Consider the following 23,372-nt stretch of genomic DNA (forward strand, 5'->3'; position numbering starts at 1 on the left):
CCCTCCGCGAAATACGTGAAAGACCCTCTCTAGAGCCAGTGTTTGGTTTGTTCTGAGCTGCTATAGAAACATGGCGGTGCAGCATGGCGGACTCCAACAATTCTTAGTTTCAGGTGATTAGGACTAAAAAACAATGTTATGAATATTATATTACATTTTTGTCCCTAAATCCTACACACTGATCCTTTAAAAAAGCCTCCGGAAGCATTTAGAGCATCATGAGTTATTGTGACTCAGCAGCTCATTACAAGATTTGCAGCCTGAAGCTGTTTACTAAAAGATGTCCTCAGCTCACTTGGAACTATTTGAAAGATAAAAATACCCAACGTCAGCACAGACGCTCCATTATATCAGCAGCAACAACTGGCCAATTTGCAATTTTTTGAATAGTAAATTCATCTATCAGCAAACCAGTACACAACAAAAACGTTTTACACCTACATTTACATAGACTTCAGCTGACAGTATGTCTCTGGGCGTTGCTTCTTCTAAAGGGATCATTATCGACTATAATAACACACCATAACAACTTCTGCCTTAAAGCACATCGTTTTTAATCTCTCTTCATGTTCTTATTGTTTGCACTCATTTCCTAAAAGCCTGACTGAGATATCAGGAGAAGCTACTTGCCCTGAAACTAGAGGCTGTGACAGAGATGATTGGAGAGTGCAGAGGTACTTTAATATCTCAGAGAGTGTAATTTCTGCAAATGTGTTTATTTGATACTCCCCAGAGCTGGCTCCATGCATCTCCTACAAACATGTCTTTAAGTGAATAGAGGAGATCTTTAGGTAAGCTGGTAAAACCTTTCAATTTTTGTGTCAGAGAAAAGACATAGTTAAGTCCTTTTTGATACAGTGTTACAGGTCTACATGTGTGTTATCTGGATTATTAGACTTTTAAGAGCCACATCATGGACCATTTACATAATGCTTTTTTTTGCATTTATGTTTTGTTATACCTCATAGATGTTACTTTACTGCAGGTACCACATCTGTATAAAACAAGTGTCCTTAAAGACTGTAAATGTTGACATTGTTTATGGACAGTTTTTTTTAGCTGTCATACATGTGCAATTATCCCATAGTACTACTGCTGCTTCATATTTAAGTTTGTTTGTTTTTTTAACAAAGGTGGGAATTTAAATGATACTTAGTACTGACTTCAAACACTGGATCAATGTGTGAAGTGAGAATTTATAGAGGATAAAACTTGTTTTTTCTTATAGACACTTAAATGTACGTTTATAGGAAGCTATTGTGGTATGAGTTCTGAGTTTAGAAAAAAGTGTGTGTTTATGTGTGTACATTTGTTTTGTCACTGTCTCAGAGGGACCACAGCAGAGAACACCCCAGTGTGAAAGACTGTTTTAATATCATTATAACAGCAACAAGTTTGTCTTTTCTCAAATAAAAGCCAAATAAATGTGTGAACTGGACAGACTTAGAATACTAAATTTCTCCAACATCAGTCTGGTATCAAATGCAGCACAAAACCACTGTAAATGAAAGAGGAAAGTAGGTACAGGTTGTAAATAGACGCCAGAACATTTCTCCTCAATGACGCTGGAACCTTTTGAAGAAGAATCGACAGCCCTTTTTCCTGCTGGGCAGCAAACAACACCAGCTTTCTAGTTGAAGGCATTGAAACAATTTATGGATGGACACAGCACCAAGAAGAGCAACTTCTCCAAAAACGTGCTGCTTCTTCAGCTGATAAACGTCTAGACACGCTGGCTGAACTGAAAGGCCTTAACTGAAGCGACTTGGTCTACTCATAAGTGTCCGGTTTGCAGGAGAGTATATTTGGAAGTGAACCTCTCCACACACTCCCCCTCCAGGAACTTCATGGCTCTCCAGTGGATCTTGCCGCAGTTCTCCGGCTGTCCAAGAGGTCCCAGCTCCTCCTGGATGTACTGCAGCCACAGATCTGCAGGGAAATAAAAGCGACAGCTTAGAAGTAAAACTGGGAGGTGTGCAAGGATGTGCCGATTAAATAACATTCAAGTATTTATCCTTAATATATATTTTGTTGCAATTGTTTTGTTAGTTGGAAACCTATAATTTAGTCCTTGATACTTGAATAACAGGAATAAATATTTTGAACTAACACTACTTTTCCCTTCGACTCCCTTTCTTTAAAGGACAGGTTCACCAAAAAATCTGCTATTTGAGCTATTGGAGCCATTTTATGTTTTTTTTGTTTTTGTTTTTTTTGTTTTCAAACAAGTCTCCATCTACTTCAGTTGTTTAGGAGAATGCTGCAATGTTGTTTAGTTGTGAAGCTCCAGAAATATTTCTTTACCTGACTTTCGATCAGCATGAGGGTGAATATATAATGACTTAATAAACTCTGCTCACCATCATCGGAGGTGCCAAACTCCTGCAGGGCCCGTTCATAGTAGTCTCTCAAATAGTTCATCTTTGGAGTCTCCTGGAGAGTAAACAACATTGTTATTGCAGCTCAGGATTGTCTTGATTTATCAGTAACAAACTATTTTTCATTCGTAATCCGACCTAAAGATTCGTAAACCTAAAGATTTCAGATTATGTGACACATGTGACCTACAGTGCAGTTGCTATACGTACTTGTTGCTTCTCGATCTCAATCATTGTGTTGAAAAAGGCCTTGGACAGGGGACGGTTTTCCTGTAAGCTACAGAAGAATAAACACATTTTTCAAAGCTTAAAATTGACAAGACGCACTAAGAATCTCAAGTATGTATTTTGACATTGGTCCACAGGGATTTGGGACCAATTCAATGTTCTGTTACTTTTGTGTTATTCTTCATTTCAATTAACGAGCAGACCAGAGTTATTTGTTTTCACCTTGTGAAGGTCTTCCTAGCTTTCTTGTAGCCTCCGGTGGAGAACGACCAATCCAGGTAGCTCTCTTTCATCTCCATGGCAACAGCCGTGACTGCAGACAGCAGGCCTCTCTGGGAACAAACGAGAAAATAAAACTGTCTGCGAGCCGGTCTCATTTTGGAGGACAAAACACTGTGCAGACACGAGGGGCTCTTAATCGTTTGTGCTACATCTTAAAGTTTTCATCCACAGGTGTTATCAAGAACAGCACCTGCATACAGTTCTTTATATGATCACTGCATAGATTTTTTATTTTAAGGTGCCATTCATTTATATATGTTTCCTTTAGTAAGATCTTCAGCATGGGTAGAAACTGAACTGCTTTTCCTGCCAAGTAATGTACACAGGCTTCTCATTATGTGCTGAATGTTGACAAGGAACAGCTCTTTCTGTCAGTTGTCATTAAGAACTCGAAAACTGTAAATGCTGTCGGGAGCTGGACATGGATTCAGGTGGACTACCTTGAAGACGGCTTCTGTCTCGTCAGGACTCTGGTTGGCCACGCTCCACTGGACCTGCAGCTGCCAAAGTGGAAGACTCTCCTGTGAAAACGCAATAGAGAAGATTCAGATATTAGTCAGTCTCTAACCAGGACCTTGCTAACGTGGAGACCCCATGTGGCGGAGTAAAATTTTGGGGTAATTCTTCTTTATTCAGGTATTTACTTACATATTACTTCTACTCCATTACATTTCAGAGTCAAATATTGTACTTTTTACTGTGCTACATTTAGTTGACACTTAAAGCTTAGTTCATTTACACTTCTAAAGTTTAAATCAGTGGTGTCCAAACATTTTGACTTAAAGCAGTAAGTCAAGTTAAATAAAAAAACAACATAAAAACAGCTTCTACTCTAAACTTCTCAGTTCTTTAAATAACTGTAGTTTTTCAATAATAACCTTAAACTTATGATAACTGTTCAAATCCCTGTTGATTTTAATAAGACTTCATTTTCCATTATGGACAATAAAGTTTGACTAGCGGGCAAATACAACATCTCAGCTACTTGGCAAGTGGCTAAAAAAGCTTGAAATGCCCTGTGAGTGGTCAACTGCAGAAAATGTCGGGACCCAAATGTGAGGTAATGTGATGTCACAAAGTCGCGGAATTAAAGGCGAGAATCCCGACAAGGTGTTTCAGGAGCAGTGTTTTCTGCGGGAGAGAGGAGCTTCTGTTGGTGCTGCTTACATACTGATGCATCTGTATTAACAAAAATATCAGTCAAAGGCTTTAAATACATTCAACTGATGATACTTTTGTACTTTTACTTAAGTAGGATTTTGAATGCATGACTTTAACTTGTAATGGAGTATTTTGAAACAGTGATATTTGTACTTTTACTTCAGTAAACATTCTGTGTACTTCTTCCAGCATTGTCAAAGTCGTACAATATCTCCATCTACCTTTAGTCTTACGCTTGCAGATTGAGCTTCTGTTTCCCCCATTACATGCAGAGATTTTAAAAATGAGTAATGAGTCAGCATCTAGTGCAACATCTGAATGACTAATCACCTCGCTCCACCCCCGACAGCTCAATATGCCTTTAGAAAGGGCATGAGTACACAATTAAGAGAAAATATCTACATTATGTTTGTTAAATTATCTAAACTTCTGTGACGTACAATAAGAAAACATTTTATAGCTCGGCATACCAGACACAACCCCCAGGGGGTTTACACCATTTCCCAACACTTAGAGTGTTTGTCTTGAGAGAAAGGACTCGCCTAATCAGCAGCAGTTTAGTAATCCTCCTCACACAGCTAGTTCTCAGGGCAACAGTCTTGTGAAACGCGCACCACAACAATAACCAGCTATTCTGCTCGCTCCTATAAAGGGCCTGTGGCTGAGTAAAGGCATTCAAAGTCAGACAGCATTATACTGTGATGTACTGCCAACAATGTGAAAGAGAGAGAGTCAGGGAGACAATAAGTGAGGAGAAAATGAGTCTTTTTTTAAATAGATTTTGTGTTCAGAATGTTTTACTCATCAGTGCTAGCTTAATAATCAGGAAAAACATTATGACTACCCTCGAATATTTGAGGTGTTGCAGGGGATTTTTTATGGATTAGTTCATTCTCCATCCAAAGCTTATAAATCTGTCAAGAGTGTAGGGTTCAGCATTAATCCTACTCATTTACCCGTCATGTTAAATTAAGCTCAAACATGACTCTGGCCTCAAATAACTAACAATTACACAAATGATCTACAATAATCATAATAATATTAATCTGTTTTTCCATGTTCTGTTTATAACTGAAGACTTGCTTTTTTGTTTTTTTAAACATGTCTTCAGCTTTCCTCATGATGTAGAAAGGGGTGGAGGAAGCAATTTGAGGAACTTAATATAATGGAATAGAGACTAATTGGGCCAAGGAGATGGCCCACTTGTACAGCAGTGCTGGTGGCACGTGTGTGTGTCTCAATCTCCAAGGAGAACAATTATACTTGGATCTTAGGAGAACGACTGATGTGGTGTCAGTTTAAGCAGAGAAAATGACCAAACAAATGATGTAGAGTCAAAGTGTATGTGAACTCTGTGCACCTTGGGATTTATGTGTGTGAGAGCCTCCTGGAATAGCCTGCCCACTTCTCCACTCCCCAGCTGCATAAGCGTTTGCAGACTCAGGCTCCACATTGACACCGATTGGCTGCAGCGCTGCGTGGCAACCATGGCAACGCTGGCCGCTCCCTCAGCATCCCCGGATGAGAGCAGGATCTGCAACTTTATTAGAAAATCAGAGAGGAAGTTAAATCAAGAAGATTTCTCCTTGTTTTTATGCAACTAAATACATAATATAGGAATGAATACATTAATACCCACATAAGGACTAAGCAACACTATTCATATTGACCAATCACCAGTGACACCACAATGAGCCACAGCAGATCAACCCAGGTACTCCATCCCAAGTTGTGACCACACTAACTTTAAAGTTAAAAGGGAAAATCTCCGTTTTGATGGTAAATGTGGTTAATTGGAGCAATACATTCCTCATTGCCTGCTATATTGACTGAGAAAGTGGAGGCCTTCTGCTGCAAATTGACTTAAATTGAGGTGTTAAGGCAGGATGTGGACTCAAAGCAAAACATGATGACTCGAATGGGTTGTCTTTGTTCATTTTAGGTCTTCAGTTGAGTTTTTTAGTCTGGCTGTCAGTATTTTACTGTTAAAGGTGACGAGAAGAACTGAAAGTTTTGAGCAAGATGGTGTCAAGAGGGTATTCTGTGTTATTTTATGGACTTACATCCTCTTAATTAGATGGTAAACACCAGAGAACAACAGGAAGTGTGGAAGGAAACAGAGGGAGAGCCTGAAGGGTCTTTGGCTGGATTCAAAACCAAGTTGGCTGCACAGCATGAGCTTTAAACCACCAGGACATCCCCTTTTTTGTGTGTGTTTTGAGTACCACAGTTGTCGCTCCTGATGAAGACGACTGAAACTGACGTGCATTCAAAGACATTTGTGTTTTTTGTATCCTCGGACTCTGACTGGTGCTGTCCTCACGCAGTCCAAACAAACGCATCAAACATGCCTTGTGTGAACAGACATTTGACGAGTCATTATTCAAATGAAAGGAGACTGAATCATAAAGGCTTAAGGGCCCCTATGTCTCCAGTAACACGTTTAATGAAGCCATTATCTTACCCAGTCCTTATAATAATTCTCCTTCAGCAGAGAGGAGTCGTGGGCGCGCTGCAGCACTCCCAGCAGCCTCTCCTGCCTCTGCCATACACAAACACAGAAAGCCGTGTTAGGATTTACCGATTAAACACACCCACCTCCAAACACACTGTAGCCACTAACATTTTTCTGTGTCCTCAAAAGAGACTGTCATAGTAGACGAATTCAATATGTTCATTTCAAACTGAATCAATATTCTGATACCTTTTCCTTCAGCTCTTGGACGTTGGTCTTCCTCTTCAGCCTTTCCAAGCAGAAGCCCGCATAGCAAGTCCACATGGGCTCTGGAGCACAAAGCACACAAGCACAGCGATGGTGTCTTATACTGACACATAAAGTTGTCGGGCAGTGTTTTATTCTAGAGCACATGCAGCGGGAATAAAGATGTCAGTGCAAAGTGGCAAAACCTCAACTGTAATTAAAGGCTTTTGTTGTTTTAAACGTTCTAGGTTATTTTCATACTTTATAAAATCCACAGGACCCTGTAATAAAATGATAATTATAACTACTCATCAAATTTCAAACAGCAAAGTTTTGAGTCTCATCAAGGCCAAATTACCACGTCTATTGTCTCTGTGAATGAATGAGCTCCTACCCGTGTTAAGGCTCTTGACTCCCTCCTCATAGACCTGGCAGCAGCGCTCCTCTCGCCGGTTGATATCGGACGCCCGGCCTTTGGCTGTCTGCAGCTCCTCCCCTGCCGCTGGAGCCTCCAGCTCCCTCTTAGCCATGAAATCCCACGTCAGGCTGTCTTCTGTGTAGTTGGCCTGTAAGCTGCAAACGAGGGGAGGGGAGAGGGTATGAAGTTTGAGTTAAAGAACCCAGACTGTGGTTGAGACAGAGCGAAAGGGAAATTAGCTGGTGTCTCACTCTTGCAGGATGAGGTCCTGGAGTTCTTTGGTGAAGTCAAAGATAGCTGCTATGTTCAGGAGTGAGATGACGAACTCTGCTTCTGTCGGACAAAAAGATCGGTAACACAAAGGTTAAATTACCTCCTTGGAATTCCTGTTGTTAGAAGAACAGTTCAAAAACAATATGTAAAAACAAAAGCCTGTGGTTTGGTCTCCATTACTCGACGCTACAGACACATTTCAGTTAGAAGCACTGGCAATACCCAGCCTTAGTTGTTAAAAGACATAAAGAAAATAGGAGAAAACTGCAAGTTATATTACCACTTTCTTTTATATTCATGTTTTTGCACAGAACTGAAAATCAAATCTTTAAAAAGCCCACCTTTGATTTTGCCTGTAGCATCTTTGTACACGACCTCAGCCAGTTTACCACTCAGGATCTCTGGAGAAAACTCATATTCACCCTGGAAGGAGTGAAGAACGGGTATTTAAGCACTGAATAAAAAGTGAGTGCTTTTGAGCATGGATGTGTGTGTGTGTGTGTGCGTGTGCGTGTATTTGTGTATATATATTGACTTTTTGTGTTTCCCACAGTTTGTTTTCAATTTGTGACACACTCACCAGGTCCATCTCAGCTTTCTCCAGCTCTGCCTGCTGCTTCCTCAGTTTCTCACAATGCAGCAGCTCCATACGGAAGTACTAACACAGAAATGTTGGAAAATTCATGACTTTTCAGTATATTTTCATGCAAACGTAAGAATCTTAGTACCGGGTTTCACTGTCTAAAAATGCAAGATACTGACAAACTTTGGGTTAAAAATAAAGATATATTTTGCTTGTTTTACCTCCTGGTAGACTTTCTTGTTGTTTGGGTGGAAGCGCAGCGCCCTCAAAAACAAGTGTCGGGCACTTTCAGAGGAACTTCTATCCTCCAGCTCACTCTTGGCAGCCATGATCCACAGGGCTACAGACGAGGCAGCATAAAGTTACTATTAACTTGTTTTTGTAGGTGACAACCTCTTCCTAGTTTGCCTGAGCATATACTTTTTACATCCCTGAGGTTGGGATTATTGCGTTGACGGTGGTAGGTTTAAATGAGATTTACAACAAATGAAAAGCAAAATCTTCTGTACCTGGCTTGTCAGGATGTATAGCGAGCATGGCCGAGAACACCTTGCTAATCTGGCCTTTGGTGGCCTGATGAGTAAAAGAAGAAGAAGATCATTATACGCACATAAAGACACCGTGTTTGAGTTGTATGTAAAGCTAATGATAACATCATCACATACCCATTTCTTACAGAAAGCAACATGTGAGAGCCACAGCTGCACATCATCCTGTGGGGAAAGAGGACATCGGCATGATGGATAAAAATTGCAATGATTTCATTGATACACAACAAAAACACAGTATAAATGCTTTGTATACGGTACCTTCCACTTTTTTGTTGCTCTTCTGAAGACGCTGTTTATTCTGCTGATGATGGGGAACTCAATCTCCTCGATTTTGAACTGGTAATGTATGTGCTGCAAAAGAACGATAGGCACATTCAAATGACGTGTGTCAAGTGAAAGATACTCAAGCTGCCGGCCACTCACTCCATTTACTTTGAATGAACGCATGATAAAACAATTTTGCACTCACCGCTCTTCTCTTCTTGACCAGCTCTAAAACGTTGATTTCATACTGTAATTAAACAACATCTTGAAGTTAGTGTTTTAAACATATTTAAAAACTTAAGTAAATGTTAACAAGATTATGGCACTCTACCTGAACGTATGCAATGAAGTCCTCTTTGTTTACTATCAACCTGTGGAGCTTGTACTCCAGGGCCGTCGCTCTCTTAATTATGGATCTAAATTAGTGATAAAAAAAACAACATTTCCCTGAGATGTTAATCTGAGAATCAAAACTTAAATTAGCCAGCTGTGCATGAATTATAAAGTAGAAGTATTCTAGCTGTGGATCCGAAAATGTACTCATAGGTGCTCTGTAGATTTAGCTTTAGACTGTTCCACTATTCAGCAGTGGTTGAATAAGTATTAAGATCCTCTACTTCAGTAAAAGGACTGATACCACACTGCAAAAATATGCTGTTGCAAGTAAAAGTACTGCAACGATTGATTGTTTTCATTATGGATTAATCTGCTCATTATTTTCTCAGTTAGTTCGAGTAATTCAATGGAACAGTGGCAAATCTTCACATTCCTGAAGCTGGAAGATTGAAATGTTTTGCATGAAAATTGACTTAAACGATCAAAATAGTTGGCAATTGATTTTCTGACAGTTGGCTAACTGTTTCAGCTTTACTCTAAATTTTAATTTCTAAATACAAAATCACATTTTAAAGGCTCTTCAAACATTTCTTATGCTGTCACATACTTGTATATAGTAGCGATCACAATCATTTCCTCTGAATGGAGTGGAAGGGAAGTAGAAAGGGGCATGAAAAGGTAATACTCAGGTAATGTACAAGTACCTCACATTTGACCTTAAGTACAGTACTTGTACTTGAACAACTTAGTTAAATTCCACTGTGGAGCAGCTCCAGTATTTATTTTTCTTCACAACACAGGATCTGTTATTTCACTCGGCTGTTTCTTACAGAGAAACTTTGAATCTATAGAATCAAAACTTTGACGTACAGTTTTATGAAAACAGTGCACTCTTTGTGAAATTGATGAGGGTTTCTTTTTCCTTAAGATCCACAAATATTGCATAAGTACTACTGAGGTGAACGAGGGGGTACTACGATGACAAAATGGATGTTCTTGTCATGTTTTTTCTGTCATCTCTCCATGTTACTGCCTACAATATGACCCAATGCCAAAACATCTCATGTCAACGATGTCCTTTGTTATACTGATGTGTTGTTCTTTTGAGTGAAGACATCAGGAAAGTGCTGGTACATTAGAAGTGGTCTTACTTGACTTCTTTCTTGGTGAACAGTCCCACTCTCTCCAGCTGCTCCAGCTCAGGGATCCTGTCCTCTATCCGCTGCTGAACGATCTCCGCCATCTTGTCGACGCGGTCGTTACGGGCTCAGGTCCGACTGTTGTTCTTGTGATATTACAGATGTTGATGTCAACTTTAAATCGACGCTGACCATGAGACTGTTGGCGATGGAGCAGAAATCCTCCTCCACACATGTGTGGAAGTTGTGATACCGGTCGCTCTTCCGGTTCCGTCTGCAAATGCTTCCGTCAGGAAACACGGTCCAAAATGTGTGATGCCAAAGCAAATTCAAACTGGCTCATGCAGTGATTTACTGTACAGATAACATGTCACACTGACTTCACTGTTGTTTAGTGGCATCAAATAACACATTTATTAGTCAAATACAAAAATGGATATAGATGTGCTGATGTGGAAACTGTAATGGAGTTTAGACTATTTGAGAAATTAATTTACTGCTCTGTTTGTGGAAAACAGGGTCTCTTAACCACATAATTAACTTCCTTCACTGAATTGAAATATCGTTCTTCCTCTTAATTATTATTTGCCGTTTTGCTATCAAACTTTAAAAATCGTCATTTAAGTATTGTGCTTTAATCACCATGTACTTTATTGTACTGAAGTTGTTTGTACAGTATGCACAAACAATGCTGTTGTAAAGTTGTTTCAGTGATTGTTTAAAATACGACGCAGTGAATACCAAAAAGTATGACAATATCATTTGATAAATATTTAATAATACTACAAAATGGTATTTTGTTTTTTGGTAATCAGTGGCGTGCTGTGTATACCATAAAATAAGTCGATGTCCATTCATCAGTGAGTACTTGTACTTGAAGCATAAAAAGTCCTAAAAGTAATAGAAATAGAAGATGTAATAATCCCACACACACCCTGATAATAACCCAAAAGTCCTAACTTTCAGCTCTTCACTGTGTATCGTTGATTTATTACAGATCATAGTACCAGTTTTGCTGTTTAAACTGTGGAATAATTTCCTCTAACAACATACAATCAGAGAAAGGACACCGATGTCATGCTTAATGGGATTTACAGTAAACACAAGGTTGGAGCAGCAGGATCGTCTTGATGTCTTTGCTGATAAACTCGATTTCCCGCAAAATCGCAGAAAGCGAGAGCGGGTTGTATGTCATCTCCGGAGGTCAGCAGCCAATCACAGCGCCGAATTCTCTTACTCCGGCTCCCATTGGCTGACAACTGACTAATACTCTGTTGTTCAGTACAAATTGAAGGAAACCACACCGACAATAAATTACAGATAGATAATCGAGAATTTGGTTGAAAATACTCCCACCTTCTCCAACTTTAAACGAAATTTGTGACAGCTGAATGCGAGGGGACCTCCGGCGTACGACGGGTTGTTTTCTAGTAAACCATGCTAGCAGTGCTAGCTAACTAGCCAGCGTCTCGTCGCCTCCTCTTCATCTTCATGGGTTTCTGCTGTTGAGTCTGCCAGGCTTGTGCTGGAGGCAGCGAGGCTAACAAATTAATGCCATCGGCCAGGGTGGGTAGCCTTTATTTGTGCGCTATATCTACCGCATGCCGATTGTGGGGTTTTCGTTAATCCTAGTCTGAAGACTGCGCTGAAATACCAAGCTAACTAACATGTTAGCATTGTGCTTTTAGCTGAGCTAGCTAGCTCGACTGCTAACGCGAGTATTTGCCTACTGGCTAAGCTAACATGTTGTATTGCCACCGTTTGTTCTGTAATAATTTGAGTGTTAACATGTGTTGTCGTCTCAATCGCAGAACTCAGGTCATATTATGAGTGGGGCGAGTTGCAAAGCTAACGGCGCCGTGTACCCCGCCTCATCAGCAATGATGAACTCTGTGAAGAAGCCGAAGATGGAGCAGATTCAGGCCGACCATGAGCTGTTCCTACAGGCCTTTGAAAGTGAGATTTCACCACTCGACACTTTGTAATGCGGCTTGTCTGTTTTGGTAAACACGAGGAGAACTTTCTCACTCTTTTAATCGGCATTTAGCTACCAGTTAAACTTTAATGTGACTTATTTTGTTTTCAGTATTTGCTTTTGGCTGACAGGCCTCCACAGCTTAACTGGTATTTTAATGGGGAGCCACAGATTTTGTTTGTATCTGAACTTTTCTCACGATCACTGTATTTAAGTGTCAGTTATCAGACTAAAATCAATAAAAAGCACATGTATTATTTAGTGTGTGCCTTGGATGTTTGGTCAAATCTGATACCACCAGTGAACAACTCCTCTTTTGCCATGTGTTGGCAATAAATTGGATTAATTTATCAGTCACTGATATGGTGAAATTGAGTGGCAGCAGGTACCTACATTAAAAGTTATTGAGCGAACACACTTTCCAAACTTGTCCATAATAATCATCACTATAACACTTGTCTTTATCTACAGAACCAACTCAGATATACAGATTTCTCCGCACAAGGAACTTGATTGCAGTGAGCAAATAACTACACATACATACATATACTGGCCTACTCAAAATGAGTGTTTAATTATATTTTTCCTGGTTTTCAGCCCATATTTTTGCACAGGACGCTCACCTTCATGTCTCACAGAAATGGTCGAACAAATGCCAGAAGGTATGAAAGCTGATGATGTGTTCACAGCTATGATTTATGATCAGAGATGACAAATACCTGCTGTTTTGTTTTTTGTTTGTTTGTTTTTTAATCTAAACAATAGTTCATGTTCTGTCACAGGTTTAATTCATGTTTAACCTGTGCATCTTTGAATCCTTCCTCCCAGGAAAGTGTTCAAAGTGGATGATATGTTGCAGACAGTGGAGAAGATGAAGGGAGAGCAGGATTCTCCAAGGTAACACATCTCTACAAGAGATGATGTGTCTTTTTGTTGCTGGCTAATTTTTAGGGACCAAAATACCAGAGGAACTGTATCGACAAATTTTCTCACCATTCACAGTAACAGTCAGAGTACTTGATATGACCCAATTTCACACGTGAATTTTTCTGTTGCCTCTTTAGTTTGTCTTCACATCTACAGTTAACCTTCACTGGGTTCTTCCATAAGGATGGTAAGCAGATTTTATTCTTTACCAAGTACTTAACTTGTGTTTTTAATATATTTAAAGGGAAATGTTCACAAAGGCTTAGAAAGTTGGCTGCATGTAGATTTTTTTTTAAACTTATAGACATGCTCTGACTGGCATCAAGCGTTACAACAATTATAGTTGTCACTGAGTGCAATTACATGCACACTAGTATCTTTAATGGAAACCCTAGTTTCTACCTCTAGTTCTCCAACAGAAACTGTGATACTGTGGTGTGTAATCACCTTATCCAGGCAGTGATTATTCGTTGTCAGTACAGAACATAGTTGCTGAGAAGTCCAGACATGACTGCATACAGATGATCAGAAACTTAGAATATCGTAAATGGTGATATTAATAACCAGGTTTCTTGTGTTCCATGTAAACATCATATCCAGAGTGAGATTAAAACAGAGTAAGACACACACACCTAGACTAGTGACTGGAGGAGTGAATGTAGATGACGTCACATGGAGAACACAATAAATATCGTGTCCTTCACTTGAATGTTTTGTTGTGTGTCACGAAATGGACAGAAAAAATGACACTCAACTCTTCTCGTTGTTGCAACACAGAAAAGCCATCTCAGAATTCAGAAAATGAACAAAATTCCGTGTCCTTAGAGGTGCTACTTGTCAAAGTCTGCCATAAAAAACGCAAGGTAAAGTAAAATATTAGTGAGCCACACTTATCATTCTTAGTGATCGTGTTTGTTGATTAAATCTTGGTACTTTTTTTGTTTCAGGATGTCAGCTGCCCAATTAAGCAAGTGCCTACAGGTAAAAAGCAGGTGCCTTTGAATCCTGACACTAACCAAACCAAGCCTGGCTCCTACCCTTCCTTACTTGTCTCCAGCAATGAGTTTGAGCCCAGCAACAGCCACATGGTCAAGTCCTATTCACTCCTGTTCAGGGTGTCACGCACAGGGAGGAGGGATACTAATGGTCTGGTTAATGGAGAGGCCAACGAGAACATCGGTAGGAAATCCACCTCAAAGCTCTTTGTGTTCCGTTTTTGTCTAAGTACAGTTTTTTATATTGGGACGAATGATTGAACAGAGCATATTGTTATGAGATCAGAATAGGGAGGCTGATAGCTCAGCAAGTGTCTATTTGCCAGGAGCCAGTTTTTCTCTGGGCACATCATCTAAAAACTAGTGTTGGATGGAACTGTAAGGGGTTGGTTATGAAATTTCTCACTCTATTTTTGCACTTTTGTTCGAAGATGTAACAGATACTCCTAGTAGAAAGAAGAGAAGTTCATCCCACAGAGACGAGGGGGAGACCACAGAGACCTATGTTGCACAGATGACTGTCTTTGACAAGAATAGGTAAGATTTTAATCATTGAAATAGTGAAATAATTTTTCGCCCTTTTGACTACACCTTTAAAAGTCTTTGCTTGTGACTTGTTTTCTGCAGGAGATTGCAGCTGCTGGATGGGGAGTATGAAGTGTCAATGCAAGGGATGGAGGACAGCCCTGTTAGCAAGAAGCGGGCTACATGGGAAACTATTCTTGATGGAAAGGTAGGAGGGTTATCGATTATTTTCCCATCAGTTATTTTGTTTGTAGTCAAACAATTGGAAAAATGCTCATCACAATTTCCCAGAGCCAAAAGTGGCATCCTCAAATGTTGTCAACTAACAGTCTGAAACCCAAAGACTCTTCATTTACTATCATAAATGACAGAGAAATCAGCAAATCCTTACATTCAAGTAGCTAGAACCAAGAAATGTTTGACATTTCTGCTTGAATAATTTACTCAACAATTAATTTATTGTCAAAATTGTTGGTAATTCATTTTCTTTTGATCGATTAACGGACTAATCATAGCAGCTCTAAACCTAACCCTCTTCACACCACCATGCCACTGACCATCACTTTTTACGACTGTCCCGCAGAGACTGCCACCATTTGAGACATTTTCTCAGGGACCCACATTGCAGTTCATGCTGCGTTGGACAGGCGATGCTAGTGGAAAGTCCACAGCCCCCGTGGCCAAACCCCTTTCTACCCGCAACTCCGACAGCTCCGGCCCCATGGAGACTAGGACCAGCAACCACCGAGCTGCACTCATGGGTAAGTAAAAAACGGCCGCAGGGTAGCTTGAAATTTTGTTTTAATTTGAGGCTGATTTAAAAATATGCTGCATTATGGAAGATTTGTATCAATATTATTAGTTTTCACAGAATCCCTTTTATTACAACTTGACTTACATTTAATCCTGTATAACATTTAAGAGCAGGGGGCGGAAATCATTCATAGATGAAGGATCGGAGGGGACATAAACAGTTTACAATTCCATCTTCTCCTTTATTGAAAGTACTGTAAAAGTGTTCCTAGAGAATACTGAACAAAAAACTGAACACCATCTCTCAGCCAAGCTGAATGGGCCATGGTTTTGGATTTTTTTTCACCCACTGTGATGTTGGTGTGGGATGGTCTATTTGTAGCTGAAACTGGCAAAAGGCACTCTGTGAGTCATAACTGTTAAGTCCCTTTCAGACATGCACTTCACTCCATGAATGTACTGGCAGTTTAACATTTTACTCTTTGAATAAGGCTTATTTCTGAAGAAGTCATGAATTGTGTGCGTATGAATATCCAGCAAAATGCTTGCATACTGAATCTGAGTAAATGGGTCTTGTTCAGGCCTTGTTCAGGCTTTGTGAAATGGGAAGCAGATTCTAAATGTTTATAAATCAAAAAATGTATTTTTTAAAAAAAGTATTATGGTGTCTACAGGGTTGCTTAGGAAAGTGAGAAATGGGGCTGAGCCTCCTTCCAGCAATCATGATGCATGATGGTAATTAATTAAACCACAGCGAGACATTAATTCAGCTGTAAAATACATTTTTAAAATCCAACGCTGATGCAACCCATGTATGCTGTAAACACTATTCTTCCCTCCAACTGTTGTGGAAGGAAGCAATGGGGCTTTTTGTCTCTCTTGTATACCAAATGCCAAATATTGCACGCACATTGCTGCTCCAATGGTCCTATTTTGCACAGAACCATAATGCAACATTTTCATAAGAGACCCATGTTTGAATGGCAAAAAGTCATTTCAACAGGTAGATGAAGCAAGCAATTTTGCCTATTCCTTGTCTGAAAGGGGCTTTCAAAACAGTCTTTTCGAGTCTTGACGTTGCAACTTCTACATTTTTCTCAATTACATGTTGAATGTTTCAAGTCAAATTCATGATTTGGTGATTCTCCAAGAAATAATCTCTCCATCTGTTCCCGTCAGCAGTGAAAGAGTCAGTCAGCACAGACATTCAGACGAGGAAAGAGCAGGTCCCATGTGAGCCGCGGCAGAAGCTACGTATATTTTATCAGGTACACCACACAACAGTAAGAAACCACACAACTGGGCCTGGGACACCGATTATCTAGAAAATGTTGGTGAGGTGACTGAAATGCAAAATGTTTTTGTGGCCTGTTAGTTTTCAAAAATGTTTGGAGCAACTGACACATTTTGAGACGTTAAACATAGCTTAAATTATTAACTGTTTTTGGAACTTGGTCCTCAAGGTTTGTGTACCAAAATGTGTCAGTGACTCTTATGCAGTACTGTTAAAATCACCCATTTATATCTGTGGTAGGGTTGACCTTCTCTGGTTTAGCTTGTAACTAATGCGATCTGTCCTTGTTCAGTTTTTGTACAATAATAACACACGGCAGCAAACTGAAGCGAGAGACGATCTTCACTGTCCCTGGTGTACCCTGAACTGCAGCAAACTCTACAGCCTGCTCAAACACCTCAAACTCTCCCATTCCCGCTTCATCTTCAACTATGTGGTAAGTAATAGAGTTTGTCTTTAGCTGTGTGGTTGACAGTCATGTGTCTTTAGAAACCACCTGATTTCAAGCAAGTCTACAATTATGAAATAACTGAAGACACTCTGCAGGAGCTTTGGTTTGCATGTAAAACCATATCTCAGTCAGCACCACTCAGAAATAGTGATTTATGTAATTATAGCTGATAATACAAAGCCAAATTTCTTTCATAGACCTAACTGGTGCAACATCTACACACTCTGATACAGTACAGGTGGTTGTATGCACCACTTTTAAAGTTGGTTTGTGATCCACCAATATACATTGAAGGAGAAGAAGAATATGCAAACAATGTTGTCTTGTCATGACATTAAAACTGCTACACCTGGGTTAGGCCACGCAGCGTAGACTAGAGTTTAACATGTAAAAGAAAACAAAACACAGACAGCTTGGTGGATGAAGCGACTGAGCAACTTGTCACTGCACAGTGAGGGATAATCTGTGTTTTCACTGCTTCGCTAATTTGATGAACTAAGGAATTAACACTAGTTAAATTGTAATGAAAAATGCAGCAGCTCTTAAGTGATTTTGAAGAATAGATGAAGCCATCTTAGTCTTCAGACAACACTTGGTGGTAGGATGAATAAGTTTTTGTCTTTTCTTTGGCGTTAAACAGTCTTTTCCTTTGGCACTACATTCTGCCTGTGCGTAGGAATACAGATGCACGGTTGAGGGAATGAAGTGCCATGTAGTGAACTATCCCTTTAAGACACACATGTCAACAGAATGACCTTGCCTATTCTCTCAGTATGTGCGTGTGTGCAAGAAAAATGGTGTTGGAAAATGCCACTTGGATACTCGCACTATACAGAAAGGAATATGGTAAATTGTTCAACTTTCGAGGAGTTCCAGTCCAAAACAACTGTTCAACAAGTGGTCTATGAAAACTAGTATATTTCCACATGCTTTTTTTTGTGTTCTCCGTCTTTCTCCATCTCTGCGCTCTTATGATGCTCCTAGCGTGGAGCACCCTCTTTGTCTGAATATGTACTTTTATCCAAAGCATAATGTTTGAACAAGCTTGAAACATCACATTTCTAACCCTGACAGATTGTGCCAGATTCCCCTTGATCAGAATAAGCACCTGGCCCTCTGTGTTTTTGCTGAAACCCTTTCCTTGAAAATTAAAGTAATTTTCTTTCTTTCCTTTCTTTTTTTTTTTTTAACCTGCAGCCTCACCCCAAAGGAGCAAGGATAGACGTGTCCATCAATGAGTGCTATGACGGCTCGTACGTTGGCAACCCTCAAGACATCCACAGCCAACCTGGCTTTGCTTTCAGCCGCAATGGCCCAGTGAAGAGGACGGCTGTAACTCACATACTGGTTTGCAGGTAAACCTACGACCTCCGTTTCAAAAGCGGTATTCACATTCAAAGGCGTGTGTGATGAACTCATTTTAGGCTTGCGGGAAACACTTTAACCAGAGAATAGAAAAGTGTCATTTTTACTCAAAACTTGCTGTATTGTATATCATATTTAACCTATTCAGCCTGAGGGCCTTATTTTGTTGTTTTAGAGTTTTTTGTTTAAGGTCCTGAAAATACGTGTGGTTTATATGAGAATATACCAGAAAAATGGTATTGAATAAAATGAAGAATTAGGGTATGTAATATCTAACAAATAATGAAAGATTTCCATTGTACATAGTGTATATGCAGGATTTGTTTTCTCTCCCCCTTCCCCTAGGCCTAAGAGGACCAAACCAAGTCTGTCCGAATTCCTGGAAACTGAGGACGGAGAGTTGGAGCAGCAGAGGACCTATGTCAGCGGACACAACCGTTTGTACTTCCACAGTGACAGCTGCATGCCCCTGCGGCCCCAGGAAATGGATTTAGACAGTGAGGATGAAAGGGATCCAGAGTGGCTCAGAGAGAAGACTGCAACGGTGAGAAGCCATTACTCATTGTATCCTTAAGTGTCTGGCTTCACTGTTCAATTAAGGTGTCGAACCACTTGCCTTTAATTCAGACCAGACATTCTAGAAGGTGTGGACCTAGTGTAGTTTTGCAAATATTAGTCTTAATTATAATATTGAATAATGATAACATGATTGCGTAACTCATCAGGATAGGGGAATGGTCAACTCAACACTTTGTAAATGCTCCTCCTGCCAACTCTGCTACCTGGCTAGTAAAGGTATTAAAATGTTAACATGGAGAAAAAGGTGAAGGGGATAAACACCAGCTACTGTCCTGACCACATAGACAAGCAAGACCATCTCTGCATCCATCTCAACATCTCTACATCTCCTCTGCCAAGCATCTTGCTAGCCAATGTACCATCGTTGGATAACCTTAAGAAGGCTGTGCCTTATTTCCGTCGATATATTAACTGGGCCATAAGACGAATAAACACTCTGCTATACCCCATTGAAAAACGGCTACAGAGTGGCATTGCTACCTGCGTTCAGAAAAAGCAACCATGCAGCCATCATGCTGAAGTATTTAAACAAACTATGACATATGCCACAGTGATGCAAGAGATCAGGAGGGGGGTGTGGATTGTGTGTAAATATGGGCGGCACAGGATTGGATATATCTGAAATTGATTGTCCAACTCGCTGGTCATTGCCGGTCGTGCATCTCCACAGGAAATGGTTAGGCCAATCAGTCCACCCTACACTGGACTACATGATGCTGTCAGCTGCTGTCAGCTGCTGTTCCTTCATTTAGTTTTGTTGAAGCTAACTTGAGAGTAAATAATTCAAGTACGTTGTAATGATTGCCATTTTGAGTTTGTGGTGTTGTGTGTGTGTGTGTATATAAGGAGGACAAGGAAAACTGAAAGGTCTACTTTACATCTTGTCAATATGCAAAAAGACATCTTGGCAGTTTCACTGGATCAATAATGCAGGTGACCTTGTGACCAAATGTATACTCAAGCTTACATTATAATGCTTTGCAGAGATACATCCTTGAGATTGACTGACTGGAGAGCTACTTTCTCAGCATCTTGCGTAGTTATTAACTATCATAGATTCAGATAGACATGAACTTTTCAAACAACTGTATCACTTCACTAATGGAAAGAGCGAGAACCCAGCAATGAAATCAATCAAAGGAAGAATTGTGGTAACTTTGACTGAGGCCTGTAAACAAGCACAATCAAAGTCTTAGAATCTTCTGGAGTACGAGTGGTTGTGTGTGTTTTTGTTTCTGAGGTCTTAAAATGAGAGGAAAACCATCAAATTTAGTCTTTGGAGTACTGATTTTGGTGCCGAATTACCATGGCAACAAAGAGTCAAAGAATTTGGGTCAGCCCTGCTCCCCATAAATAACTTAAAGGTGCTCAGAGCATAAACAGTTGCTACATGGAGCACTTCTTCAGCCTGCGCTTATATTTTTATCACTTCAGTATTGATTTCCTGAAGCTGATTACGTTACTTGCCGTTATTTCTATCACTTCGCCGTCAGGACCGAGAGAAAATGCCTAAAATGAATTGATTAACATTAAAATTGTTACATTGCTCTCAAAAACAAACTCCATGCAAGTATTGAAGTAGGAAATGCATTACACTGCTAAGTGCCGTTGTTGTAGCTTTTCTCATTAATACATCCGAGGTAATTGGCTACTCTTCAGTGTGGAGGGGTTTTACCAAAAGTGTTTGTAATGCATCATTATAATTGTATAATGTTGCAAAGGGGATTTAAAAAAAATAATAATTTGTTTTTTTTGTTTTTGTTTTTTTTTACTTTCAGCAACTGGATGAGTTCACAGATGTCAATGAGGGAGAGAAGGAAGTGATGAAGCTGTGGAACCTGCACGTTATGAAGCATGGGTACGTTCAATGGTAACTACTGCGACCTGCTGGGCATTACTCAATCCTCAAACAGCATTCCTTGATTATTTAAGAAATATCATAAATCAAATCCAGTGCATTTAGAAATTCACTTGTAATATCTCATATGTACAGTTGAAGCCAAGCTCTTCTCCATTTCCCCTGCAGTTTCATAGCAGACAACCAGATGAATCAGGCCATCATGCTCTTCGCTGAGAACCGTGGTGCTCACATAATCCGCCGCAACCTTTGCCGCAACTTCCTCCTGCATCTAGTCAGCATGCACGACTTCAACCTGGTGAGCACGGCCACCATCGACCGCGCCATGGCCCGTCTGCGACAGATCCAAGAGGAGCTCCCGGACATAGAGGAGGAGCAACCGGACCAGACTCTGGTATCAGCAGGAGCCTGCAACGGCAACGTCGTCACCTCCACTGGGGGTAAACAGGGCAAGAGGACAAAAAGCGCACTAACAGACTGATGTTGGATGGATGGAACAATGATTGTCGTCTTTTTTTCTTTTATTTTTGATTTGGGTTGTTTTTTTTTCTTCTGCAATGAACTTTACCAACCCTTTGGTGCTTAGATAGGTGGCAGAACTGGTCACTGGAGGATCTGACCTGAAGCAGACCAGTATACAAGGTAAACAAGTTTATGGAACTTGAGAATTGAACCAAATATGAACAATATAAAAGTGAATCACCCACATCTACACAACCCAGGAGTTTAAGGACTGGATGATGCAAGTTGAGCCTACTTAATATGCATTTTGTAGGTGCCACTGAAGTATCTGTCTTTGGGGGTGAGAGTGTGAACAAACTGAGAGTCTTCTGATGTGGCACGACTGTCTTTGGTATGTCCTTGTTCAAGACAACTGTATCAAGACTACAGTTAAAACTGTACTGGTAACATTGTCACTCTTGATTATTTGTACACATACACAATAACCTTGTTGAGAACTTATCCTTTTTAGCTGATTATTTTAGCACTTGGTGTTTGTATTTAGAAAGCTTACCTTGAATTGTCTTTTTTTGTTTTTGTTTTTCAATTCATGCTGCGCCAAATGTTAAATGCAGCTTTTCCACTGTCATCAGTGGAGAAACTTCAGTGGGTTTGATTTCACTGTTGTGAATGACATTTAATTTGAAGGGTCATACAGTTAAAATTCTACACTTGGAGCCCACTTGTCTAGAGTATATGAAGCTTGTGATAGGACCCCACAATGGATTGTGGGTTTTGCTGGTAGATTTTGCCATGACAATAGTGTTTTATTGTAAAGCCTTTAGATCCTTTGGAAGAGAATAACTTCAAAACATCCACTTCATCACCCCTAAGCCTTTTGGCCTGCATTGATAATAGCTCAAGGAGAGCCAGGGAACTCAACTTGACTTTTTTTTTTTTTTCTTCCCTAAGATTTACTGAAACAACCAGCAGCACATCACTTCATGTATTGTGTTGAGTGCAAAGCATTCAACATATAAAAGTCAACAGTTTTTTGATCATGATGTTTTTTTAAACATGGGTTGTGAGTATCAGTAGCTGACTGAAATGTGTATACATGTAATCACATCACATGTTAAGCTGTGCCCCGTCATGAATCCAATAATTAACAGATTGCAGTCTGTCTCTTAAAGCAATATGCTGTTTATTGGAGGTTTGGTTTTCAGGTCCAAGTCAGTTGTCTGTCCTATTAGGTGCAGTTTATGCCAAAGGGGAATATTTCCATCAGTCTTTCTTAGTTCTGTAATTTTTCATCATACTTTTTGCATATTTTTCTTTTGTTTCATTCCATGACAAGTTTTTTTTTTTTTGATAAAGCAGTGGTAGTTGTGTTTTGTAGTGTGCACATAAATCGGTGATCACCATTCATTATTTCATCAGACTTCCCATGTGGACAACCAAATTTTACAATATATTTTCCTCCCTCCAGCATTTGTGGAGGGTTTCTGTATTCATCTGGAAAAAGGGAGACATATTCACCATTACTGTCAAAACACCCCATTTAAAAATTATGAACTGTACACTCTGGCTAAGGGGATTTTTATATTTAAAGAAATAAAATACATTTGACCTCATTTGTGTGTGCAATGTTTTGGTGGTTTAACAATTCATGCCCCAAACGGTCATCCTCAGGTTGTGTTACAGTATTTTGTAGTGACAGAATCAAGATGAGCAAAACAGTTTGCTGCTTGTCATAATACAATCGTAACCTGAAATTCGCTAACTTCCTCTGGAGCTTTTGACCACATCATACTGCCTTCATCACCAGATTGAGCTTGACCAGTCGTACTGGAGATTGAGGGAGTGAACCTTGAATTGAGACTATTTTGTCAACT

At 39.9% G+C, this 23,372-nt stretch overlaps 2 protein-coding genes across 5 annotated transcripts; one reads left to right on the top strand and one right to left on the bottom strand.

Annotated features, from left to right (window-relative positions):
* Nucleotides 1–1,355: 1,355 nt before the first annotated feature.
* On the bottom strand, nt 1,356–10,590 carry utp6 (UTP6 small subunit processome component). The gene is made up of 19 exons (XM_073476732.1): nt 10,327–10,590; nt 9,171–9,255; nt 9,045–9,086; nt 8,834–8,926; nt 8,690–8,737; nt 8,534–8,597; nt 8,246–8,364; nt 8,022–8,099; nt 7,783–7,864; nt 7,420–7,501; nt 7,145–7,323; nt 6,754–6,833; nt 6,514–6,591; nt 5,410–5,589; nt 3,329–3,409; nt 2,829–2,938; nt 2,589–2,655; nt 2,361–2,433; nt 1,356–1,929 (listed from the first exon to the last, which is right to left on the bottom strand). The coding sequence occupies exons 1-19, from the start codon at nt 10,416–10,418 to the stop codon at nt 1,775–1,777; spliced, it is 1,788 nt and encodes a 595-aa protein (XP_073332833.1). The 5' UTR covers nt 10,419–10,590; the 3' UTR covers nt 1,356–1,774.
* Nucleotides 10,591–11,596: 1,006 nt separating this feature from the next.
* On the top strand, nt 11,597–23,111 carry suz12b (SUZ12 polycomb repressive complex 2 subunit b). 4 transcript variants are annotated; one of them, XM_073468807.1, is made up of 17 exons: nt 11,597–11,880; nt 12,126–12,270; nt 12,761–12,807; nt 12,887–12,951; nt 13,118–13,186; nt 13,354–13,403; nt 13,994–14,079; nt 14,164–14,395; nt 14,643–14,748; nt 14,839–14,944; nt 15,320–15,497; nt 16,669–16,757; nt 17,076–17,219; nt 18,432–18,589; nt 18,945–19,143; nt 20,957–21,048; nt 21,205–23,111. In XM_073468807.1, the coding sequence occupies exons 1-17, from the start codon at nt 11,866–11,868 to the stop codon at nt 21,515–21,517; spliced, it is 2,094 nt and encodes a 697-aa protein (XP_073324908.1). In that variant the 5' UTR covers nt 11,597–11,865; the 3' UTR covers nt 21,518–23,111. The 4 variants fall into 4 exon arrangements, with proteins under 4 accessions (XP_073324908.1, XP_073324925.1, XP_073324917.1 ...); XM_073468824.1 differs by having other exon boundaries at nt 20,957–21,036; XM_073468816.1 differs by having other exon boundaries at nt 16,672–16,757.
* The last annotated feature ends 261 nt before the right edge of the window (nt 23,112–23,372 follow it).

This window comes from Pagrus major, chromosome 1 (assembly GCF_040436345.1).
Source record: "Pagrus major chromosome 1, Pma_NU_1.0".
NCBI classification, from domain to species: Eukaryota; Metazoa; Chordata; class Actinopteri; order Spariformes; family Sparidae; genus Pagrus; species Pagrus major.

What these genes read in the sequence shown, in the direction of transcription:
- utp6 (XM_073476732.1), bottom strand. Translation starts at nt 10,418, where the DNA reads ATGGCGGAGATCGTTCAGCAGCGGATAGAGGACAGGATCCCTGAGCTG. An exon ending in TGCTACAGGCAAAATCAAAG is followed by an intron (nt 7,502 to 7,782) that starts GTGGGCTTTTTA and finishes TTTGTCCGACAG; the next exon opens with AAGCAGAGTTCGTCATCTCA. An exon ending in CAGGACCTCATCCTGCAAGA is followed by an intron (nt 7,324 to 7,419) that starts GTGAGACACCAG and finishes CCTCGTTTGCAG; the next exon opens with CTTACAGGCCAACTACACAG.
- suz12b (XM_073468807.1), top strand. An exon ending in AGAGGCCAACGAGAACATCG is followed by an intron (nt 14,396 to 14,642) that starts GTAGGAAATCCA and finishes TTTTGTTCGAAG; the next exon opens with ATGTAACAGATACTCCTAGT. An exon ending in GCTTCATCTTCAACTATGTG is followed by an intron (nt 17,220 to 18,431) that starts GTAAGTAATAGA and finishes TTTAACCTGCAG; the next exon opens with CCTCACCCCAAAGGAGCAAG.